The sequence below is a fragment of the Sphaeramia orbicularis genome, chromosome 11 (genome assembly GCF_902148855.1).
Source record: "Sphaeramia orbicularis chromosome 11, fSphaOr1.1, whole genome shotgun sequence".
In the NCBI taxonomy this organism is placed as follows: domain Eukaryota; kingdom Metazoa; phylum Chordata; class Actinopteri; order Kurtiformes; family Apogonidae; genus Sphaeramia; species Sphaeramia orbicularis.
The window spans coordinates 48447263-48469191 of record NC_043967.1 but is presented as its reverse complement, the minus strand read 5'-3'; the positions used below and the strand labels follow the sequence as shown (position 1 = coordinate 48469191).

The window sequence follows — 21929 nt, the reverse complement described above, 5'->3', positions numbered from 1 at the left end:
TGAGTCGATATTACAAGAAACTGACCCTACTTCAGCCTTTAACTGTACAAACTTCATTCTGTAATATAATTTTATATTTTCTCCTTGTCTTCAATGAATTCCTGATTTGTATTAATTGCAAAAATGAACCTAAATAGCAGCAGAAGTGTTAAAATATTTGCCTCTGCGTACGTCTGACTAAATAATAAACACCAACACTGAATCGTCTCGTTCTCGTGTCTCCGTCCGCCTCCATCTGTCACATATTGTTTTCTTTCTGCAGTGTGTTGTCATGTATTTGTGTATATACATATGTGTGTGTATGTGTGTTGTTGCGTTGTGTGTGCTGTCATGCAGAGTCCAGCTGCAGAATGAATGTGCTCTGTGAGCCAAAAGGACATACAGTCCTAAACACATCATGAACAACGCCTCGACAGAGATTCACTGCGGCTTCTGACTTCAGCTTTAACACAACTATCTCTGCAAATCATCCGACACTTATTTTCACATTCTACTGTTTTGCTTTTGAAACCTTTTCTTTACTAAAACCACATGCCTGTATAAAAAATAAAACATAAGACAATACAGTCTGATTATCTGCAGCATTTTTGTTTGAATTACATCTTATTAACGTAGCTCAGCGGCCTAAATACAAAGAGCAGGATCAAATCTACTGTGTGTGACTCGGATTAGTGTGTTATTTAGCCAATAAATGGTAGATGATAATCTTGGTGGACCGACCTTTGTCCTACAGTCACTACTTACAGACACAGCTGCAAACTCAATCACAAACCGATCCAAATAAAACAGCCTCAGGACGACACATACATAAAAGTCATTCCATTCATGATTCGAGATCATTAATGTGATTTCTGCTAAACAATACGGGTTTGTCTGCAAAGAATCAGAATAAAATTAAGAGAATATGTACTGAATAGAAACAAAATTATGTGTACAACTGCCTTCTGTGTTTTAAACAACATCTTATTTGATTAAGTTACGGAGATTCATTGATAAATTTAATGAAAAGTGAAATCTTATCAAACAAATTATACTTATTTATCAGAATAAAATCATGTGTCCTTGTTTTATCATGTGGATATGACATATTTTTGTTTCTTTATATTAACCCATAAAAATCCAAATAGCCTCTTGTGACCAAAAATATCTACCAATCTAAAATGTTTAATAACTAATGATTAGGGAGGCAAATTATTGATTAATCCATTAATAATTATTTGGTTGACCTTATCGTTTGATTAACAATTAATTGATAAGCGGCGATTTTCCTGAGAACCTGAATTTCTCTTTTAATAGGGTCTATAAGAATAAAAGCCAAACATTGTTTATATACTTCATGACAAAAGCATGTCGTATTCCTTAATGATTTATTTATTGGACCATTGGATACAGTACAGGTAATGACATTTATGGAGTAGAACTAAATAAATTCTGCAGAGAAATTCAATAAAATAAATGGATCTGAAGAGGAGCAGTTTAGAAGAAATGGACATTTCTGACTTTGCATCACTGACATGATGAAGCGAGATTTTAGCGGAGATGCTGCCGCTGGTATTACAGTGTAGGAGTAATGAATATGTAGGTATTTACCTGCATCATTTGTCATCTTAATCTGGTGTTGTTAGCCTCTGATGGTTCTGTATTGAACATCTAGTCTCTCATATCCAGATCTTCTGTATCTGTATCTCTGCACTACATTAGCGCTGTGCCGGGGCTGTAGATCAGTTTAAACCCTCCACTACTGTTCTGGACGTGGAGTTAAAGTTATCCAGGTTGTCTGGGTAGTTCCAGGATGCTGCAACAGTGCTTTTATAAGATAGTACCTGGAAAGTTGTTTTGGTGGAACATGTGCCCATGAGGAAGCCTGTCATGGTATTAACCATGAAGACCCAGTGCTAAATTTGTGGCAGAATTTTTCTCTATACTTAACCTTTCTTCAACTTTATTTATCATCATTTATTATAATATTATTTACTGTATTTTGTGTGTTTGTTTTTTTTTTTCAGTGAAAATCAGGGATTTTATGAATTGTAATTTTCTGATTATGTAGATATTTATTAAAGCTCATAATAAAGTTGAGGGTCAATATATCAGAAACAGAGAAAACTGAAGAAAAAGTGACTTTTTTCAACAAAATCTATCATTAACTGAACATAAACTAAGTATGTCCATCCACTGTCACTGATCCAGCTCCATGGGTTTTACTGGTGAATCAATGTTGTAGAAGATGAAGGTGTTTCCATGGTAACCACGGAGCCTCTGAACATCCAAATGGGTCATATCTGATGACCATGAAAAGATGAAGAACTGCATTTTACACCAATTATTTCACATATTGATAGAATTAATGGATCAACAGGTATTAAACAACTGAAATCAGTAGATGCTTTTAGTCACCTTCGGTTGCTGTTTGGGTCTTTCTGAGTTAAAATGACTAAATACTAAAAAGAAAATGGCACATGTAAAGACGTGTCTGTGTCAAAACCTGTCATTTTCAGGGTGTAGTTACAGCTCGGAGGTTGTTAATCTGTTACATAGTGAGGAGGACGTTCAAAGCAGTAACACAGATAACACAATAGGAAGGAGAATGACAATCTTACCACTGTGAAATGGAAATATTCAGCCTTATTCTGTCAGAGTCCCTTAAATTAAAGTCAGAATGCTGACTCTGACTTTACTGCAATCACTTTAAATGTGACCTGACATGATGACAGCCGTTTATTGACTGTATAGAAAACAGACTATGAGATGGGTTAGCACAGTGTTTCACAAACTGTGGGGTGGGCCCCCTAGGGGAGGTGCAAAAGCTTGCTGGGGGAGCATGGGATCACTCCTGAATTTTTTTTTTTTTTTTTTTTCCTTCAGGTTAGAACATGTAGCAGGTGGAACTAATGTTTTAGTGATGGAGCACCCTGGACTCATTTTAGGGATGTGCACCAAACAAATCTACTGCCATGGTGATCTGTCACTAGACTAGACAAAGAGTTTCGGCCCGGAGAATAGGAGAATACTGGAAAAGAAAAATGTTCAATGTTACTGTTTTTGCACAGTTTCTACAGTCTGCACTTTAATGTTCTGAGATGTGCAATGGAAACAGGCTCATTGCAGCCACTGATATTGTTAAAATGTTCATCTTTGTTCCACAAATTGGTTTGTTGTTCTAAAAAAAAAGTAACTTTATTGTCAAAGTTGTAAGATAACTGCACATTTCCTATTTTTATTTGGACAAATGTTGTCTCAGGGAGCAGTCTTGTTGAGTTTATTTGTATCATACAAGCAAAAATCTAAATTATTTTTCATTTGAACAAAAAAAAACTATTCAAGGAAAAGCAAAAAGTATTGTTTCAATATTGATGTTTCTGTCAATAAAAGTTATAATTCCACCACTGTTATTATGTTGTTATGGTTGATGGGGGCCTGGAGACTTTTCTTCCTCCAAAGGGGGTCCAACAGTAAAAGATTGAGCCACCACACTGGGCTGGCATGACCTCACATAACCTTTTGTGACCCATATGACTTATTTATCTATTGTTTGTTTTCTGTTTATTTTCAGTTAATCATATCCATCAGTTTGCTTTTTATTTTTATAATCCCTTTCTTTCTTTCTTTTTTTTTTTCTTATTCTTTATGTCAAACAATTGAATGTGAATATGGCCACTGTATATGTTTCTTTGTTTTTTTTGTATACAAGAATGTTTGTCCTCTGTCGGAGCTGTACTGGGGTGAGGACTAGTTTGTTGTTATGTTATTAAAACCTGTTAAAATACCAATAAAATAAACCAAAAAAGTGACCTGTCATTCATTTATGCAGGAAACAACAAACTACATGAACATGCGTCAAAACACACGGTTTAATAGACCTCATCTATGTACAAACATTTGGCTCATCAAAGGTAACAAACTAATAACTTCCACATTAACAGACCTCCATCTGTCCTTGTTTATCACCTTTTTCTTTTCTTTCTTTTTTTTACTTTCCTCAAAGCCTTTTTTCTTCAATAAACTGTCTGCTCCTCACTTTTGCTCCCATAAACCCTCAGATCTCTTTGATGGTCTTAAAACCTGCCTCTTTTGCCTTTCAATCATTTGATCTAAACTCTTTCTTGGATTCATGTTTGTTTCTTAATCTTTCTTTTTCCAAATCCTTTCTCGTCGTCTATCTTTCACATCCTCACTTCTCCTTTTTAGCCACATTTTTCTGTTGCACATCATGTTTTCCTATCCTTCCTTTTCCTTTATCTTCTCCATGTTTTTACTTAAAAGTCATCATTTCTTCCTCTGAACCTTTACCCCCTCCATTTCCTCACATCACCCCCCCCCCCCCCGTCCCTCTCTATTTCCTCCACATCTTCATTACTTTTTTTACACCGAGTCGATCATTCACTCCTCTTTTCTCTGGCTCCAAATTAAAATTCGGGCTCTCCCTCTTCTTTCTCCTTCTGTTTCGCTATTTGTTTTGCCCTCCCTTTTATACCCGGTGTCAGCCTCTGTCACCCCCACTGCCATTGCTTTTCCTTGCCTTTCACAAACCATGGAAACAGAGGAGGCCGTGTCGCCATGGCAACAGGGGAATAGCCAAGGCTTCCTTTTCAGATGCCTGCTGAGAAATGAGGAAGGAAAAAGCAGCAGGCAGGACAGCAGACGCCTAAGTTACATGCAGGCACAGACTGTGGGGTCCTGATGCTCACATGCTTAAATAATCACACCTGCAATCTCACACACACACACACACACACACACACACTGATGCAGAGTAGATCATGCACAGATTAGTACTGGATGGTGTTGTTTAGTTTATTATTTTTGTTTGTCATCTTGAGTCTTTTCTTGTTTTGCTCTTAAAAAATACACTAAAATATATTTTTGGTGAACTATTATTTGAGTCCTTTGCATAAAATGAAGATATTTTCCCATTTGACCACATCTTTTCTGCTATATAAAAAGTTTTATTATATTAAACAACTGAAACGGCAACTGAAAAATTATTTCTTTAACTGAAATAGAAATGAAAACAAAACCAAAATGCAACACAAGCTGAAATGAGACAGAATTTCAGGTAAAATCCTTTCATTTTACCTGCTTCATTTTTTACCAGTTTGACATTGTTTAAAAATAAAATGATGTTGCACAATATGGAAACTAAAATAAGACAAATTAAACATGTACTAAAGGTCATAAATGTTTAATAAAGGATCTCATTTGGTGTTTTATTCGAACATTTTCAGCTTCTTTCTTTAAAATACTTGAAAAACTAAAGCTAAACGTTTGTTTGTTTTTCATTTTTCAGACTTCATGCTATAGCCTTGCCACTTACGGTATATACTTAATGTGCGTAAACTTACTGCATTTGAAAATCTGTCAAAAAATGTGAATATTTTGGAGCCAATAATAATGTTTTACTATTTCACACCAGAAGCTGTTCCATTCTTCCCACCCCCTCACCCTCCTGGCCCTGGTCCTACATGACATAGTCAATGATAGTAATAGAAAATAGCAAAGTACTCATAGAACAAAAAAGGTAAAATAAAAAAAAAAAAAAATGTAGCCTAATAATAGACAAATCTGTTTATTCACAATTACATCCTACACGCAAGATATGGACATGTGGTGTTATAAATATTATTACTTAGAATTAATAATACTTAAATTAAACTACAAAAAAAAAGAAAGGACCAAAATCTAGTTAATTCATAAAAATAAGACCAAAAATAATCTACCTATCCACTTGTACATTCAACTAAACCTAAAGAGAAATCAATTCCAAACAGAATTTGATGAGAATGTCGTTTTTGATCAACAGTGGTTTTGTAAATCATTTGTCTTTCTTTCTTTGCACCTTTATGAATCAAAACTCTCCTTGTCAAACATCTAAAACTAAAGCTAAATGAAAACTGAGCTAAAACAGGTAGATTTGTCAAAATGAAAATAAACATAAAACTATATACTGTATGTACTTTTCAAGAAACTAAAGTCAAACTGAAATCAAAAACCAAAGTGAAAATTTAAAACTCTGTGGTTTCAGGATGATTCTGTTCAGTCTGATTCAGGAGGTGAATCCTAAAAACTCCTCCTCACAGAACCAGAAAACCCAGCAGCTGTTGGAAGGTTTCATTGACATTCATGCTCAGCAGGCAGAGCCGCTCAGAGAGGCTGAATACGAGTCCAGTCGGGTTTTATTCAGAACTCATCTGCTCACACAGCATCTTGTGTTTCCCTTCTATTATTCTACAGCTTCAGCCGCATCGCTCTTCCTCCTCTTTTCCCTTGTACTGCTCCTCTTTTGTCCACTTCACTGTAATCTTCCTATTTAACAAACTAGAGCCACTACTTCCACTGCTTATTTGGGACAGGGTCATCGAGTTTCTTCCCATCTCCCCTCAACTATACAGTTCTTGGTAAAAACAGTTTCACTGTAATTAACAAAAACTGAGAAAACAACTGAAAAAAATATTCCTTTAACTGAAATAATAATGAAAACAAATCTAAAACGCAACACAAGCAAAAAAAGAAATAGAATTTCAGGTAAAATCATTCCATTTTAGCAGCTTCATTTTTGCACAATATGGAAATTACAATAAAACAAATTAAACATGTAAATGTTTAACCCATAAAGACCCACTGCTACTTTTGTGGCAGTTTCCAAATGAGTTTTTCTCTATTTCTACCTTTCTTAAGTGATTTATCACACATTTCTTTCATCATATTATCCTTTATATTTTGCATTTTTTGGTGTAAATAGTGTATTTTCCTATATTTAATTCACAGATCATATAAATGTTCATGAACTCTCAGAGTAAATTCAAAGTTAATAGTATTAAAACAGGGAAAAATGTAGAAAAAGTGACTTTTTCAGCAAAGACATTACTAATTGACTTTAACCCTTTCATGCATAGTGGTCACTACAGTGGACAGTTATTATCCAGCTGTTCTCTTGTATATTCATGAGTTTTGTTGTTTTAGTTCCATATCAGCCAACACAGTGGACACTTATGCTTCATCCCATCCACTGACATTCATACCATTACTGTAACTTTGCTGTTCTTGATAAACCTGATCTGCAGTAGCATGTTTCAGTGTAAATCAATTGTTATTTGTTAGAAAAAATTAGGGTTGTTTTTTTTTTTTTTTTTTTTTTTGCATATTATCTCCATGAAAAGAGCAATAATTAGCATTAGAATATGTTAAAATGTGAGAAAACATCAGATTTTATTTCATTGTTTTAATATCAATTTCTGATATTGGGTTTTAAACACGTTTCTTTACTTCAAAAACTAAATGCACAGACATTTTTGTAACTCCATGAAAAAAAAAACACAACTTGATCACATTGTTTTTTTAATGCCTATGGAGGAATAAAAACACTCAAGAAAAAAATCTTAACTAAAGTTCTCATAATCAGTGCATGAAAGGGTTAAAAACATGCATGTCCATCCACTGTCATTGATCCAACTCCATGGGTTTTACTGGTGAATCAATGTTGTAAAGAATGATGGTGTTTCCACAGTAACTATGGAGCCTCTGAATGTCCAAATGGGTCATATCTGATGACCATGAAAAGACGAATAACTGTATTTTAAACCAATTATTTACATGTATTAATAGGATTAATGGATCAACAGGTGTTAGACAGTTTAGATCTGTAGATGGTTTGTGTCACCAGTGGGTGTTTGGGTCTTTATGGGTTAATCAATTATCTAATTTGTGTGTTTGATCTGGACTTTTTCAACCTCTTTCTTCAAAATACTTGACAAACTAAAGCTTAACTTTTTTTTCCAGGCTTCATGCATGTGTATCCTCAGAACTCATCTCCTCACACAGCCTCTTGTGTTTCCCTTCTATTGTTCTTCATCTTCAGCCACATCGCTCTTCCTCCTCATTTCCCTGGTGCTGTTCCTCTTTTGTCCACTTCACTGTAATCTTCCAAATAAACTAAAGCTTCTTCTTCCACTGCTTATTTGGGCTAGACTATAGCCTAATTTATTCATTTTCCACATTCCATTCCTCAGCTTGAATGGGAATTGAGGTCAATGTAAACACAGAGTTCATATTATGTAAAATGTAAAATCATCACAATAGTTTTCATGCCTGAGTGAGCACTTGACCCGGTGCTGACAGACTGGATGTTACCAGAAGCATGAGCTGATGGAGATTTGGCAGCAACACTACGACTGAAGCTCACAGTACACTGTTCCAAACAAAACCACACAAAATCTCATCACCAAAAACAACAACACAACAACTACAACCAGTGAACTGTGAAAAGAGGCAGTAAAAAGAGATGCTCTGCTTGGAAATGATCTTATGATATGAGAATGACTTATTTTCTTTATTTAAGGATCCCCATTAGTCTGTACCACCAAAGTAGAGACTATTCTTTGTGGGTTCCATTCTCAATATTAAAGTATTAAAATTCATACATTTACAAAGCATATTTTAAACATTTAGAGACAAGTGTATCAGTTATAGATGCTTTAATTCAGGGGTGTCAAATGCATTTTAGTTCAGGGGTCACATACAACCCAATCTAATGTCAAGTGACCAGTAAAATAATAGAATAATAACATAAAAATAATCACATTTTTCTCTTTGTTTTAGTCTGACAAAAGTAAAATTACACTGTGAAAATGTGAATAACCTGAAGAACTATGTACAACCTGAAACTTCTCAAGAAAAATAAGTGCAGTTTCAACAATGTTATGTCTGCTTATTATTAACACAACTTACAGTGGATCGACAAATGCACAAAATATTAAGTAACAGGCAGAATATTGTAAAAAAAAAAAAAAATTGCATTTGTTTTTCAGAAGACATTTCAGATGGTATATAGTTGTTCATGTTATTCCCTTTTTTGTGAAATGATAGTTTGCAGATGTAAACATTTTCATCATGTAATCATCATCATTAAACCAAGCTGAAAGTTTGGACTTGTCATCATTTGTGGGTTATAATATTGGTCTGTATTTGGCCCTTGAATTAAAATGAGGTCTACACCTTTGACATTTAAAATTAATTCTTCAGTGTAATTTTTGCAATCAGCAAATTCATCTACAAAGTCATTATTCTGCTCTATAAACCATAGAATAGAGCCATCATAAGGAGATTTAGGTCATTTTCCAACAAAAAAAAAGCAAGCCGGGCTTATTTCACTGTCGATGTCACACAATCATGTTCATGAACAGATGAATCCAAATTCCATATAATCGTCGGGTGTGATAGTGAGTCTGAGGACACAGCTGTGCGATTCTGTTGAATGCACAAGGCCTATCCTGCTCATTAAAGAAATATTCAAGTTAAAAGTGGATAAAAACTCACTTCATCTGATGTTTGTTGCCTGCATGTTTCAGGAAAATTATAAAATGAAATCATGTTTTGGAGGCAAAACAAGGTCAATCTTTTTAGATCTGTCATGTGTTCTAACATCACTATATATATAAAAATATTTAATAAGGTCTAAATACAATAAAAAATATATTAATATCACATTTTACAGGCAGCTGACACTATCTCATCATAATTATCACTTGTTTTATATTTAATTTTTTTACCTCCTCCAGATGAGATTTGTATTTATTGCAGAAACAGAGATAGGCCTCAAGAAAAGTCCATTTTTTTCCTTATTTTGAAAAATGTCATTTTAATGTTATAATGTCCAGAAGATAAGAAAGTGCAAAGAATTAGTTAAAATCTGTAACTCATCTTTACTTCTTCTATTGAAATGAATGTAAAAGAATCTGCTCATAGTTTCCTAAAGGGACGTGACAGTGGTTACATTCACTATTCACCAGATTTGTACCACTTTAACCTCATGCCTCCAATTAAACTGGACATAAGTCATATTTTTAAAACCTGAGACTTATTTTATTAACACTGATGAAAGACTCAACTTGACTTTGACCTGCTGCAGATGATTTGACAGAATACTGGATCAGAAAGATGACAACTGACTTCTGAAACATTTGGAAATCAGCCTCTGATCGAGATAAAAGACAGAAGAAATGAAGAATGCAGCATGCCTATTGGTAAAATACTAATATCCGTATTTCGCTTTCACTTTCAGTACTTAAACCATTTGACTTGGCTCAACTTTGGCTCACATACAGTCACATAAAAAATTATTAGACCATCAAAAGTCATTAAAAACAATGGTTATGCATTCAAGTACAGACAGAAAAGAAAACATGGAATGCCTAAAAGCACTGTTTTTGTCAGTACAATGCCATAAATATTGATGGAAGAAGTGAGGTGATTTTGGTTATTATCAAGAAAATCATGGAAAATGGATAGATATCAGCTCTGAAATGAAACTACTATGAGCTATTTTTGTTGTTATCATTATATTTGTCCAAACAAATGTACCTTTAGTTGTACCAGGCATTAAAATGAACAAGAAACTGAAGAAAACAAGGTTAGTCTAATAATTTTTTCCGCACCTGTATGATAGATCATCAGATGTTCATATGACTTGACAATGAATTGAACAATGACTCGACTTAACCTGCTTATACCCTGACTTCCACAAAATCATAAAGCAGTAGATGTCACCAGTATTTGCTTAATTTCATTGGCATTTCCCATTTACAGCAGAGGAGTCGAGTAGTGTCAGAGTGTGGTTCATTGAATTAGTCAACATCATACAGAATGTAGAGAATAAATTAAAAGTAATTGCCAGGACAGATGGAAAAGACGCATGACAGACTTCAAAACATAACTGAGTTTAGTGGAAACAAGCCTGAATGGTTCTGCTCTGACAAAATGACACATTTATGGATATATGCTGGAGGAGATGAAAAATATTCATATGTTTCTGGAGATAAACTAGATGAAGTCTGTAAAAAAAATGCAACCAAAACAAAGGTTGCATAATTGTGGGCCCCAGGGTGCACACAGTTAATCTGACCTTGCAAAAATGGCTTGTTGCTCTTTATTTGTCTGCCTTTAAATATGAAACTATCTGGGAAATAAAGCATGGTCTATTTGTGTACAAATGTTCAAACTGTTGAGTTAATTGTTATAATTATAATTAGTATTTGGGTCTAATCGTCTGTATGAACTGATCTAATTCAGATAGAAGACAAAATATATTAAAAACCTGATGAGAGTGGGTTGAAACAGGATGACAACACCCACAAGCCATAGAAAAAATTATGCAAAGGATGTGAATTGTAGGCTACGACTTTAACAGTCACCAGATCTCAACCAAAGTGAACACCTGTTGAAAGCCTAAGCCCCACCCCTTCTGCTCTGCCCCATGGGACTGAACAGTCAAGCCATAATACGCAATAATTTTTTGATCCTGTTTGATGTTTGTCAATTTAAAAGATATTTGAGCCAAAAAAAGTCACAGTTTGTGGTAAAGATAACAAAGAAACATGTAGTTTGGAGTTAAACAGGTGAATAGAATGTATCTGTTTTCACACGCAATACCTGTCAACAACACCAAAACAGACACTACTTTGGTAAATTGTACTTAAATTTTAAGAGGGAGGGCAAAAAAGTAAAAGAAGTGAAAATTGATGTCTCTTTATGATTGATGTTGTACTGCTGTAATTTTCCTTGGTACAAACAAATATTTATTTTCCATGTGATTTCTCTTTATGGTATTTCTACTATATTACTGTATTACTGTATTATATTTTTGTGGAAAAATTAAAATATCTAATCAAAAAGTAAAAAAAAAAAAGAGGTGAAAATCCTCCCAGTGTGGTCATGTTGAAGCTGTAGAGACATCTTCAGACTCTGAACAGATGGTGGGCAGACACAGGTGCGATGACATCACCAGGACTTTCAGGTGTATAGTCTTAGGCTACGTTTAGATGGTAATGATCCGAACCGAACATGCAAAACTGGCGTTGCGTTCTCACTTTTAATTCCGTGTTTAGACATGTGTTTTGGGGGAAAAATCTGCATGCAGACGGACATGCAAAAGAGTGTGAAATTTCCTATTTATGGATGCAGTATGCACACCAGGTGGCATCACCACCGCTCAGACCAAGCACCTGCGTAGAACCGTTCTACTTCTTCTCCTGTTCCTTCCTAGCACAAAATAAAATCACAAAACTGGAAACAGAACACTATTCTCTATAAAGATTTGTGAGAATTGCTAAAACAACTCTTGGATATAAATTAAAGCAGCTAGGGCAGCTTGAAGGTCCGTCACAGGGAAATAATCCAACATGTTGCTGTTTTCTTGTACTGGCACACGCCTGTGATGTAAACTGCACGTGACAAGAAAACGCAGTTTTGCATTTTCAACCCTTTAGATAGTGACGCGAGAGTGGAACGTTTTTAAGATTTCCACTCTGGAAGGTGGTTTCACTTGTTTGTGTTTCCAATCCCCCAAAATGCTGTTGCCGTCTAAACAAAAGGCGCATCTGATAGAATATTTTGTCGTTTTCACCCAAAAGTGTTGTCATGTCAACTGGGCCTTATATTTATGTATTTTCAAAGTCTGATACTTCAACAGTTTTACAAAAAACTGCAACTTTATTGACTTAGAAAATTAGATTTTAAACTGACAAACATCATAAGTGTAAGTGATTTAAGAATTCTGGATGAACATGATGAATTTAATTTTGGCTCTGAAATAATGTCCAATGGAAGGAGCAGAACCATAAAAGATTTTGGACTGATGTGTTAAGACAGCCATCACCATCAAAACCCAAAATGAGTGAATATGTCTTGTTAAACCAGTGTTTTTCAACCTTTGGGGTCGGGACCCCACGTGGGGTTGCCTGGAATTCAAATGGGGTCATCTGAAATTTCTAGTAATTGATAAAAATAAAAAATAAAAAATAAAAGATAAAAACCCTCACTAATAAAAAAATATATGGTGAGTTGAGAGAGACAATCGCAATCCATAAAAGACATGACAAACTGTGAAGCTGAAACTGAAGCACTGTGGTTCTGTTTATCTGTCAAATGTTCATTGTGGTCAGTTTCAGATGCTGCAGCTCTTTCATAATTCATAGTTTGAGTTCTTGTTTGTTCAGTATTAATTGTCAGCCTTGTAAATCCAAGCTGGACTGACTGTACATAGTACCAAGGAAAATAACATTCTCCCTTTGTGCAGTAATCTACACCTGGCTTTTCTGCCTCCGTCCATAATAATATACATTATATAGACTAAACGTCGTCTAAAATTAACATTTATTTACAACATAGTACAGCAAACAATTACATGATCAAAAACAAATTAATTTTAGCAAACAAAATGTGTCCGTTTTGAATGTCTGAAATTGCAAGAAATTTGTGATGTTAAAATAGGGTCACGAGCCAAAAAAGGTTGGGAACCACTGAATTAAACTCATGTTCACGGATTTGTAGAATCAATTCCAAAGAGAGCTGAAGCTGTTCTGGAGTTACATGGATGGAACAACACTACTAAGACACTTTATGTTGTTTTTTCCTTTAATTCGTCTGCAGATTTGGCCAAACACATCAGCATATTTCACAAATGTCTGTTTAGCAGAGAGGTGATTCTTTCAACTGGCAGTGTTAGCAAAGTGTCATCTGTGTTTAAAGCCCCGGGTGGTTTGTGACGGCGCCAACGTCAACACCATCAGAACCCGCCGCCGTCAGAACCGAACAAGTCTGACTCGCTGACTCAGCCCAGAGGTAAGAACTCCCTGTCTGTCTCTTTTAATAATTAGACATAATACCTTCTAAATGCTTGTCCTGTTTAACCTTTCAGAGCTGTGTTCTGTTGTGTGTTTGCCTAAAACGACACTTAAAAACTGAAGCAGCTGTGAATTTCCACTACACGACACATGTTCATCTAAAAGACGGTAAAAGGAGCAGCAGGAAAATTCAGAGTTCATTAAAAACACATCACATGAGATCATTTGGATCGACAGCGTCACATCTGCCGACCTCAAGAAGCGAGGGGTTAACCCAAGTTAAATATTTACACTACACACATCTTTTAATTCAATAACCCCTTCGTATTCATGTGCTAAAAATATAATATAAAAACATAACCTCATTTTAGGACGGTAGCAGAGAATGTGAAGGTGAAATAAATGAACATAAAAGTGATGTTTACACTCAATGACCACGCAGGAAATCTGATTCCAAACACTGCTCATATCTGGTTGTAATTAACACCTCTGATTTAAACAGTAAGAGCTGTTTTTCAAGCTTCATGGTTCGAAGTACGGGACTGTTTAGTGTCTTTATTTTTAACACTACAAAGACAAGACAACTGATTTTCCCTTAAAGATTTCCATCTATTTTATGTTAACTTCCAAATGAAATTTTCCCTTCATTTAAAATTTATTTATCATCATTAATTATACTAATATCCACCTTTTTTTGCATTTTTCTGTGAAAACCGGGCATCTTCCTATATTTAATTTACTGATCATGTAGATGTTCATAAAAGCCCAGAGTAAAATCAAAGATCATCATATTAAAACAAAGGAAAGAGACTTTTTCAGCAAAATATCTCATTAACTGAACATAAAAACAAGTATCTACAGTCGAACTCCATGGGTTTTACTGATGAATCAATGTTGTAGAAGATGACGGTGTTTCCTTGTTCACTACGGAGCCTCTGAACGTCCAAATGGGTCATATCTGATAATGATAAAAAGCTGAGAAACTGCATTTTACCTGAATTATTTACATGTATTGATAGGGTTAATGGTTCAAAAGTTATTAAACATTTTAGATCAATTGATACTTTAGTTCACTGAAGGCTGTTCACGTCTTTGAGGATTATACTTCAAGTTTTTACAAGTTATAAGTAAGAAATACTCTAATGGAGAATTTAATGTCATCTTGATTTCATTGTTTCTTTGTAGTGCATGTTTACTTAAACTACATTATGTTTAACATTAAGTATTTTTATGGATCATTTCCCCTCCTTTCACCTCAATGTTCCTGTGGATATGATTAAATATCTAATCTAGTGGAATAAGATAATAAGATAATCTGTGGAACCTACTCTCCATTGAAATAAAATCTTTGACAAACTTAGGTTCATTCAAAAAACTTACAAAAAAATGGATGTGCCAGAAACAGCAGTGTACTCATGTTTAACTTTTGTATTATGTTTATCTGTTTTTTTGTTTTAACCTTATTATTTTCTTTCCTATACCACAGTTTTGTATGTAAAAGGTCATTGTCTCTCCATTCCTCTCTGTATTTTCACTTTTCATAAAAGCCCATCTAGGGACCGGTGCTGCAAATTAGCTTTTGCTATAAGCACTATGATGCATGCATGGGATTGCTGTGTTACAAGTTGGTCTATGTCTTTTGTATCTGTCCCTATCAAATAAACCAAAAAAATAAATAAAATATGCGTGTACGCACATGCTTCTACATAACTGTACATTCATATGCTCTTCTCCTTCTTCCCTAAACCACTCTTCAATACACTTTTTGTTCCGGCACATCCATCTATTTTTGCTTATTTTAACTTCCACCCCTGTCGTCGTACATACTCATGATTCCACCGATGTTTTTGGAGCCGTGACCACATACTGTGGATTTCTGCATGGATATATGAGTGAGCCATAGCAGCACAGCTTCTTTGGAAACATAAACTTATACTCACAAAGTAACACTTCTTTTCTTTGCACACTTGCACAAACAATCCTCGGCTTAAAATTCAGCCGTGAAACTGTTCAGTGAAATAAAAATAAAGCAGCTGTACCTGAAAGTGCAGAGTCCCCTCCTGAAACTTTTACAGACAGATTTAAGAAAGCTGAGTCTCAGTTAAAGCTCGACTAAACCCGGCCATAAAAGTCAGACAGGAAATGGAAACAGAAGCTTAGAGACACTGAAGTATTAATGCTGTGCGTCTGCTACCGTCTGCCAGCTGGAAATGCTTCCTTTGCAGCAAAAACAGGCACATTTAGCTCATTTTCATAAATGTATAACAGTGCATGTGTAAGAGTATTAACACTGACATGCAAACACCGTGCACGCTGAACTGTCTCCCTTCACCCTGACCTGACCTACATGTGGTTCTCCTCCCTGTAAAGTAGGCCTGTCATCGTTTCTGCGCTCCATCCCCCGTCACATCACACGCAACTGGCATTTACAACATCAGTGGAATTAAAGCAATGCAGACAGTTTAGAACAAGGCTCAGTGAGACATTAGGAAAGCAGGAAGGGCATCTGACATAACATTTGTAGACAATATCTGACCATTTCTATGAGTATTTCAGCTGTTTTTTTAATCAGAGGTAACTGTACTGGTTTATTACTATATATGGTCCTTCCAGAGTGCAGCCTGGCTTACAGCTTTTATAATTGTATTTATTTATTTTGTGTTTTTGTATTACAAATAGGAGGGCTAGTGTTATTTATTGTTAAGCATTTTTATTGCTGCTGTGATTGTTATTGTTATTTGTTGTTATTTATTTTTTTGATACTGGGCGGAGAGAGAGCCAGGGTACATTGTGTTTCATTGCCATGGTACTTGTACCCTAAACACATATGACAAATAAACTTGAAACAGAGTGTCCATTAGGCTGTAATGTTGCAGAAAACATATTATTAGTTTGATTTATGTTGATGTTCAGTTCAGTAGTTGACCAGTTTGTAATAAAGTTACAAATGTGGGGTAAATACTGATTGATTTATCAGCACAGACACAACAATTGCAATATTAAGGGCCTGATAGAAACACATTTTTTAAATAATAGTTTGTCTGAGGGATTATTTTGCTTGCGTTTGTTGTTAATCAGTCCTAACTTTGTGCAGGAATCCTCACTATAGAAAATAAACTGTGATAAAGTCTTGTAGCCTTTCATGCTATCTTTAAATGAGCTAAATAAATGTGGTAAATATTTTGTTATAGAACACAACAGATAAAGATCAGCCAGGGCCACTGGTGAAGCGTCATCTATTTACAGTAAAAAAAAATAGCTGATCTGCCCAGACAGCTGTATTCTAGGTCTTATTCCAGAAACTTAAGCACTTAGAACTCATGAAAGTAGGCTTGTGAACCTCTGTCTAATACAGTGTTTTTCAACCTTGGGGTCGGGTCCCACGTGGGGTCGCCTGGAATTCAAATGGGGTCACCTGAAGTTTCTAGTAACTGATAAAAAAAAAAAAAAATACTAATAAAAAATCTGTTGTAATGATTCAATATATGTGTCATTATAATTAAAACACCACACACTTTTCCATATAAAAATTTTAAAAAGGTGCACTATATCCATTATATAGCCTAAATGTTGTCTAAAATTAATGTTTATTTGCGACATAGTATAACAAACTACTACATGATTGAAAACAAATTAATTTTAGGATAAAAAATGAGTCCGTTTTGAATGTCTGGGGTCGCCATTAATATGTGATGTTAAAGGGAAGTTTTTTCCTCGCCACTGTCACCAGTCACAAGTGTTTGCTCCTGGAGGATTCTGTTGGGTTTCTGTAAATTGGCTTAGAGTCTGGTTTTTGACCAACTCTATATATAAAGTGTCATGAAATAACTTTTTTTGTGATCTGGCATTATATAAATAAAATTTGATTGAGTGAGTGATTTAATTGGTTTTCCCCTGTAAGTCGCTTTGGAAAAAAGCGTCTGCCAAATGCATAAACATAAACATAAAATGGGGTTACAAGCCAAAAAAGGTTGGGAACCACTGGTCTAATACATGCAGTGTCTTATAGCTAGACACTGGAAAAGTGTTGATTGTCCGTCATTGCATTCATGGATTGTGGAACTCTCAGAACTCTCATCCTGCATAGCTATTGAAAGGCTCACGAACACAATTAAAGGGAAAACTCATATCTCCCACAAGTTATGGAATTCATTTCTCAAACTTTTAGAACCAAGGCCTGATATCTCATCAACATAACTTACAAAGTGAGACCATACCCCTTTTTTTAAATGATGTTTGATTATGTATCATAACATATTGTCTGTCAATTATTATTTTGTTATTTACTTTCATTGCTGTTTCAAAATTCAGAGGTGGTCTGGGGGGGGGGGGGTGGGGTCAGGGAAGACGCACACAATGTTACCAATTCATGTCAGAAAAGATATGTAATGTGTTAAAAATGTAATCAAGTTATGTGTTAAAAATAATAGCTGATCCCGATGTTTGGCCAATATAGTGCATCCCTATTACCCAGATCCTGGCCTTTTCCTGCTTATAATTTTCATTAATATATCTGTATTCACCAATCCCCACTCAGTCGACCTCTAGTTTGGTGTAATGTTAGTGATCTCATTGCACCTTGCACAGTCACATGGCTTGCATTATAATCCACTCTGGAACAGGGACAATTCTCTGCAGGAAGCTGGAGGGAAGGACATCCATCCATCCAACAAGATGCTTTTATGTGATAAAAGCCTCAAAGAATAAATAATAAACACAATTATGAGCTGAGGAGAGCATCAACAGCATTAATGTTACTACAGATTTCCATCATATTCTGTTATCGTCGAGCTGTGACTCCTCTCTCCCTTCACTAAAAGAGCAAAAAGCTATTAGTGCGTTACCAGGGTCTGATTACACAAGCAGCAAACAGGGGAACCCGGGATTCTCCCAGGAGCTGAGTAACCTACATTTCTCCTCCATGTGCCGTTTTCACGAGCAAAGAGAAAGAAAAAGAGGGGGAATGTCGTCCATGTGCCTGGACAGCAGTTAACTAATAAAATATACTGTCTGACCTTTGACCTCTGAGGGGAAAGATGCCAAAAACCACCAGGAATGACTGTACGACAACTATAACTCATGGCATATGATCACAGAAGAAGACAAACACAAGCTGCTTACGTTCCTGTGATGGTTTTGAGTATTAATATAAGTAATTAACATATTTCTAATAGAACGGGGGAGATGTTTCATTCAGTCTGTCCTGATCCTTCCAGATATTCCTGTGACATTTACCGACTGTGAATGATGTTTTTTTTTCTCTAATGACGCTCTGCAATTTCACATCAGTGCATGAAAATGCCAACACAGAATGGAAATGACATGGGAACATATTTTAGATTCTTTAAATAGTAAGGTTTTTATCCAGACTTAAGAAAATTGAGTTGGTGAGACATAAAATGACAAATAAGGGGGAAAAAGTTAAAGACTGAAGAAGGGTCTTAGCTGAACCTCTGCCTTTTCACTGGATTTTTTTTCTTATAATCTGACAACATGGTTTTTGTCATAAAATATTTCTTATGTGAACTGGACAAAAGCAGATGCCATGTATTAAAATTCTTTATGTGATATTCTGCATGATGTAATTGGGAAAACACCAGCCTCTTTGGGCGTAGGTCGTTGCTAGAGCTCACATTTTAAGAGCTGTTTGTACATTACATTACTGTGACTTAACAAGGATTTTCTATTATCTATTCATAAGGAGGAGCAGATAAACAGGAAATATGAAACAACAACCAGACAATTAACGGACAGCATTCATATCAGTTTTCATGTCCGACTGGTGTAGGATTAACATTTTTTGATCCAATATTGAGTGGGATTATCACAGTTGACAAACACAAAGAATAAAAGGGAAAATATTATTCAATTAGCTGAAGTAAAGCTACTACAAATGAAACTACAATGAATAGAGCAGCATAAACTAAAATGAAATAGAATTTCAGGCAAAATCCACTTAATTCTTGTTTCCCTGTGTTAATTATTCAATCAAATGTGTTTGCATAATATTAGACCTTTAATAAACAATGGTTTTATAAATAATATTTGAGCCATGCATTCTGTCATCCTCACTATAAATATAAACTTTGTGCATGATGCATTAAATTGAATAGAACTAAACTAAACTCTTCAAAATAAAAACAGAATATGTTTGAACTAACAAAACTTAAACTAAACTGAAAGATAAAATAAAAACTACTGAAAATGGCAAAATTAAAATAACTTAACATCTGGCTTTATTCAGTGGATTATCCCACCCAGGTGCAGGACTGAACGTTTCAGACGCTCCTTTGTACAAAAAACACCATCAGACTCTACAACGGCAGCTTGGCCTGAAGTACATCCTGCTCTGAACAGACTTTCACATCAGTCAATATCACCTCCTGCACACTTGTTACTTTATTTACTATTATTACCCCACTATCCGAAGGATAGGCAAGGGGTATTGTTTTTGGTTCAGTTTGTTTCTTTGTTTGTTAACACTCTAGCAGCAAAACTATTGGTTGAATTCATCCCAAATTTGGTTTATATATTGCCAGTGACCCAGAATAGATCTGATTACATTTTGGGGAAAGTAGGTCAAAGTTCTAAATTTTTATGATTTTTTTCAATCTAATCTTATAATGGGTAAAATTTCAAATGTCTATAAAACATCAATTTTGTTTCAATTTATTTTAAAACTTGCCACATATATAGAGGCACTTGATATGGTGGCATCAGCACATGCATAGACATGATGACCTCAGCTGGATCGATGCCAAAATAAGCTACAATACATGCAAGGGGTGGGGTTTGTGGTGCCTGGCACCACTTGTTATTACTATTTATGTCATTCAGTCACATTAACAAATTTATTTTATATTTTTCTATCTTCTCTTTCTTTTTATTTTTCTATTGTATTTTATGTTTATTGTCTTGTGCAGCTGTACATGTGGATTTTCCTCTTGGGAGATCAATAAAGTATATCTTATCTTCACATTTTTAGAACGTTTCACCACTATTATTCTCCCCAAACACATCACAGTTTTTTGGGGTTTTAATTTGTTTGACTTCCTGATGAAGGCTTGAAGCTGAAACATGTAGAAGTGTTTTTTAAAGTCTATAGATGACCATTCTGTGAGAATAAAGGCCTTTTAATGCTTAAAGACAGTGGCTTGGAGTTTCCTTCCTCTCTGTCATCTACTTTATGAATTCCTTTTTCCAAAGAGCACCTCAAACACACTCTTTTTTGGGTCCTACAAGCATTCCTTCCCATGATTTTTGGAACATCACAGTTTTGTTCTTGAGGATCTAAATCCATCAGCTCACAGACTAAGTGCCTCAGGTGTTTTTCCTTTTCTTACCTGCAACCCGGACCACCGCCCTTTCCGCCGGATCCAGCACCGAGTCCTGGCTCTTCCTCTTCCTCCTCTCGTGTTTGGACAGGTTCCATGGTAACGTGTCTCCAGGTGGTCCCACATGACTGGATGGACACGGGGACAGAGACCCTCCAGACCGTTCACTACGAAAAGACGGCTCGCTGACGCAGGAGCGTTCGCTTAGAGTATCATCATCTGACGACTCCATCTCAGTTTAGGACTGAAGGGAGGAAAAGAAAAGACGGAGGAAAGAAGGGGAGGTGGAAGGATGCAGTGGGTGGGGGAGGGAAGGAAGGAAACAAGGTCAGGAAGGAGAAGAGGAGGAAAGAAAAGGAAAGAGAGAAGACGTGGGAGCATTAGAGAAAGAGCAGACGCTGTATAATTCATCGCTGCTCCACAGTGTGATCACGCAGGAGTCATGAATGATGCAAAGTTTGAGCGTAACAGTAAAAAACTATAACACAGAGAAGCAACTGGAAAAAACCAAAATCTTACCAAGTGTATTTTTCTCATTTCTAGTCAAAATATCTCATGACACTTAAAATAAGACATAATCACCTAATGAGTAACTTTTCACCTGAGACATACAGTATGAAGAATAAAAAACTGGTCATTGTAATCACATTGCTCAAAGAGAGGAGGTTTCTTTTAATTGTTTTGTCACTGTCTGTCCAAACTTAAACATGTTCAGTGGCATCATATGAATAATTCAATAATATACTACTTGTATGGCTGAAAATTGCTAAAGAAGTCCCATTATGACCATGTCTTTGGACTTACACTGGAAAAAATCCAAATCTCATTTCTAATCCAAATATCTCATCACACTTAAAATTAGACATAATCACCTAATGAGTAACTTTTCAGTGAGATATAAGAACTTATTTTTAGACAAAAGATCTAGAAAATCTTATTTCAAGAAATCTTACCAAGATAATTTTCATTTGTTCCATTG

At 35.4% G+C, this 21929-nt stretch overlaps 1 protein-coding gene across 1 annotated transcript in view; it reads right to left on the bottom strand.

The window, feature by feature from the left end:
- macf1a (microtubule actin crosslinking factor 1a) overlaps window positions 1–21194 on the bottom strand; it is a 377887-nt gene extending 356693 nt beyond the window's left edge. The window contains 1 exon segment of the mRNA XM_030146682.1: window positions 20960–21194. Within this exon segment, the coding sequence (XP_030002542.1) occupies window positions 20960–21182 (223 nt within the window). The 5' untranslated portion in view covers window positions 21183–21194.
- Window positions 21195–21929: the final 735 nt, after the last annotated feature.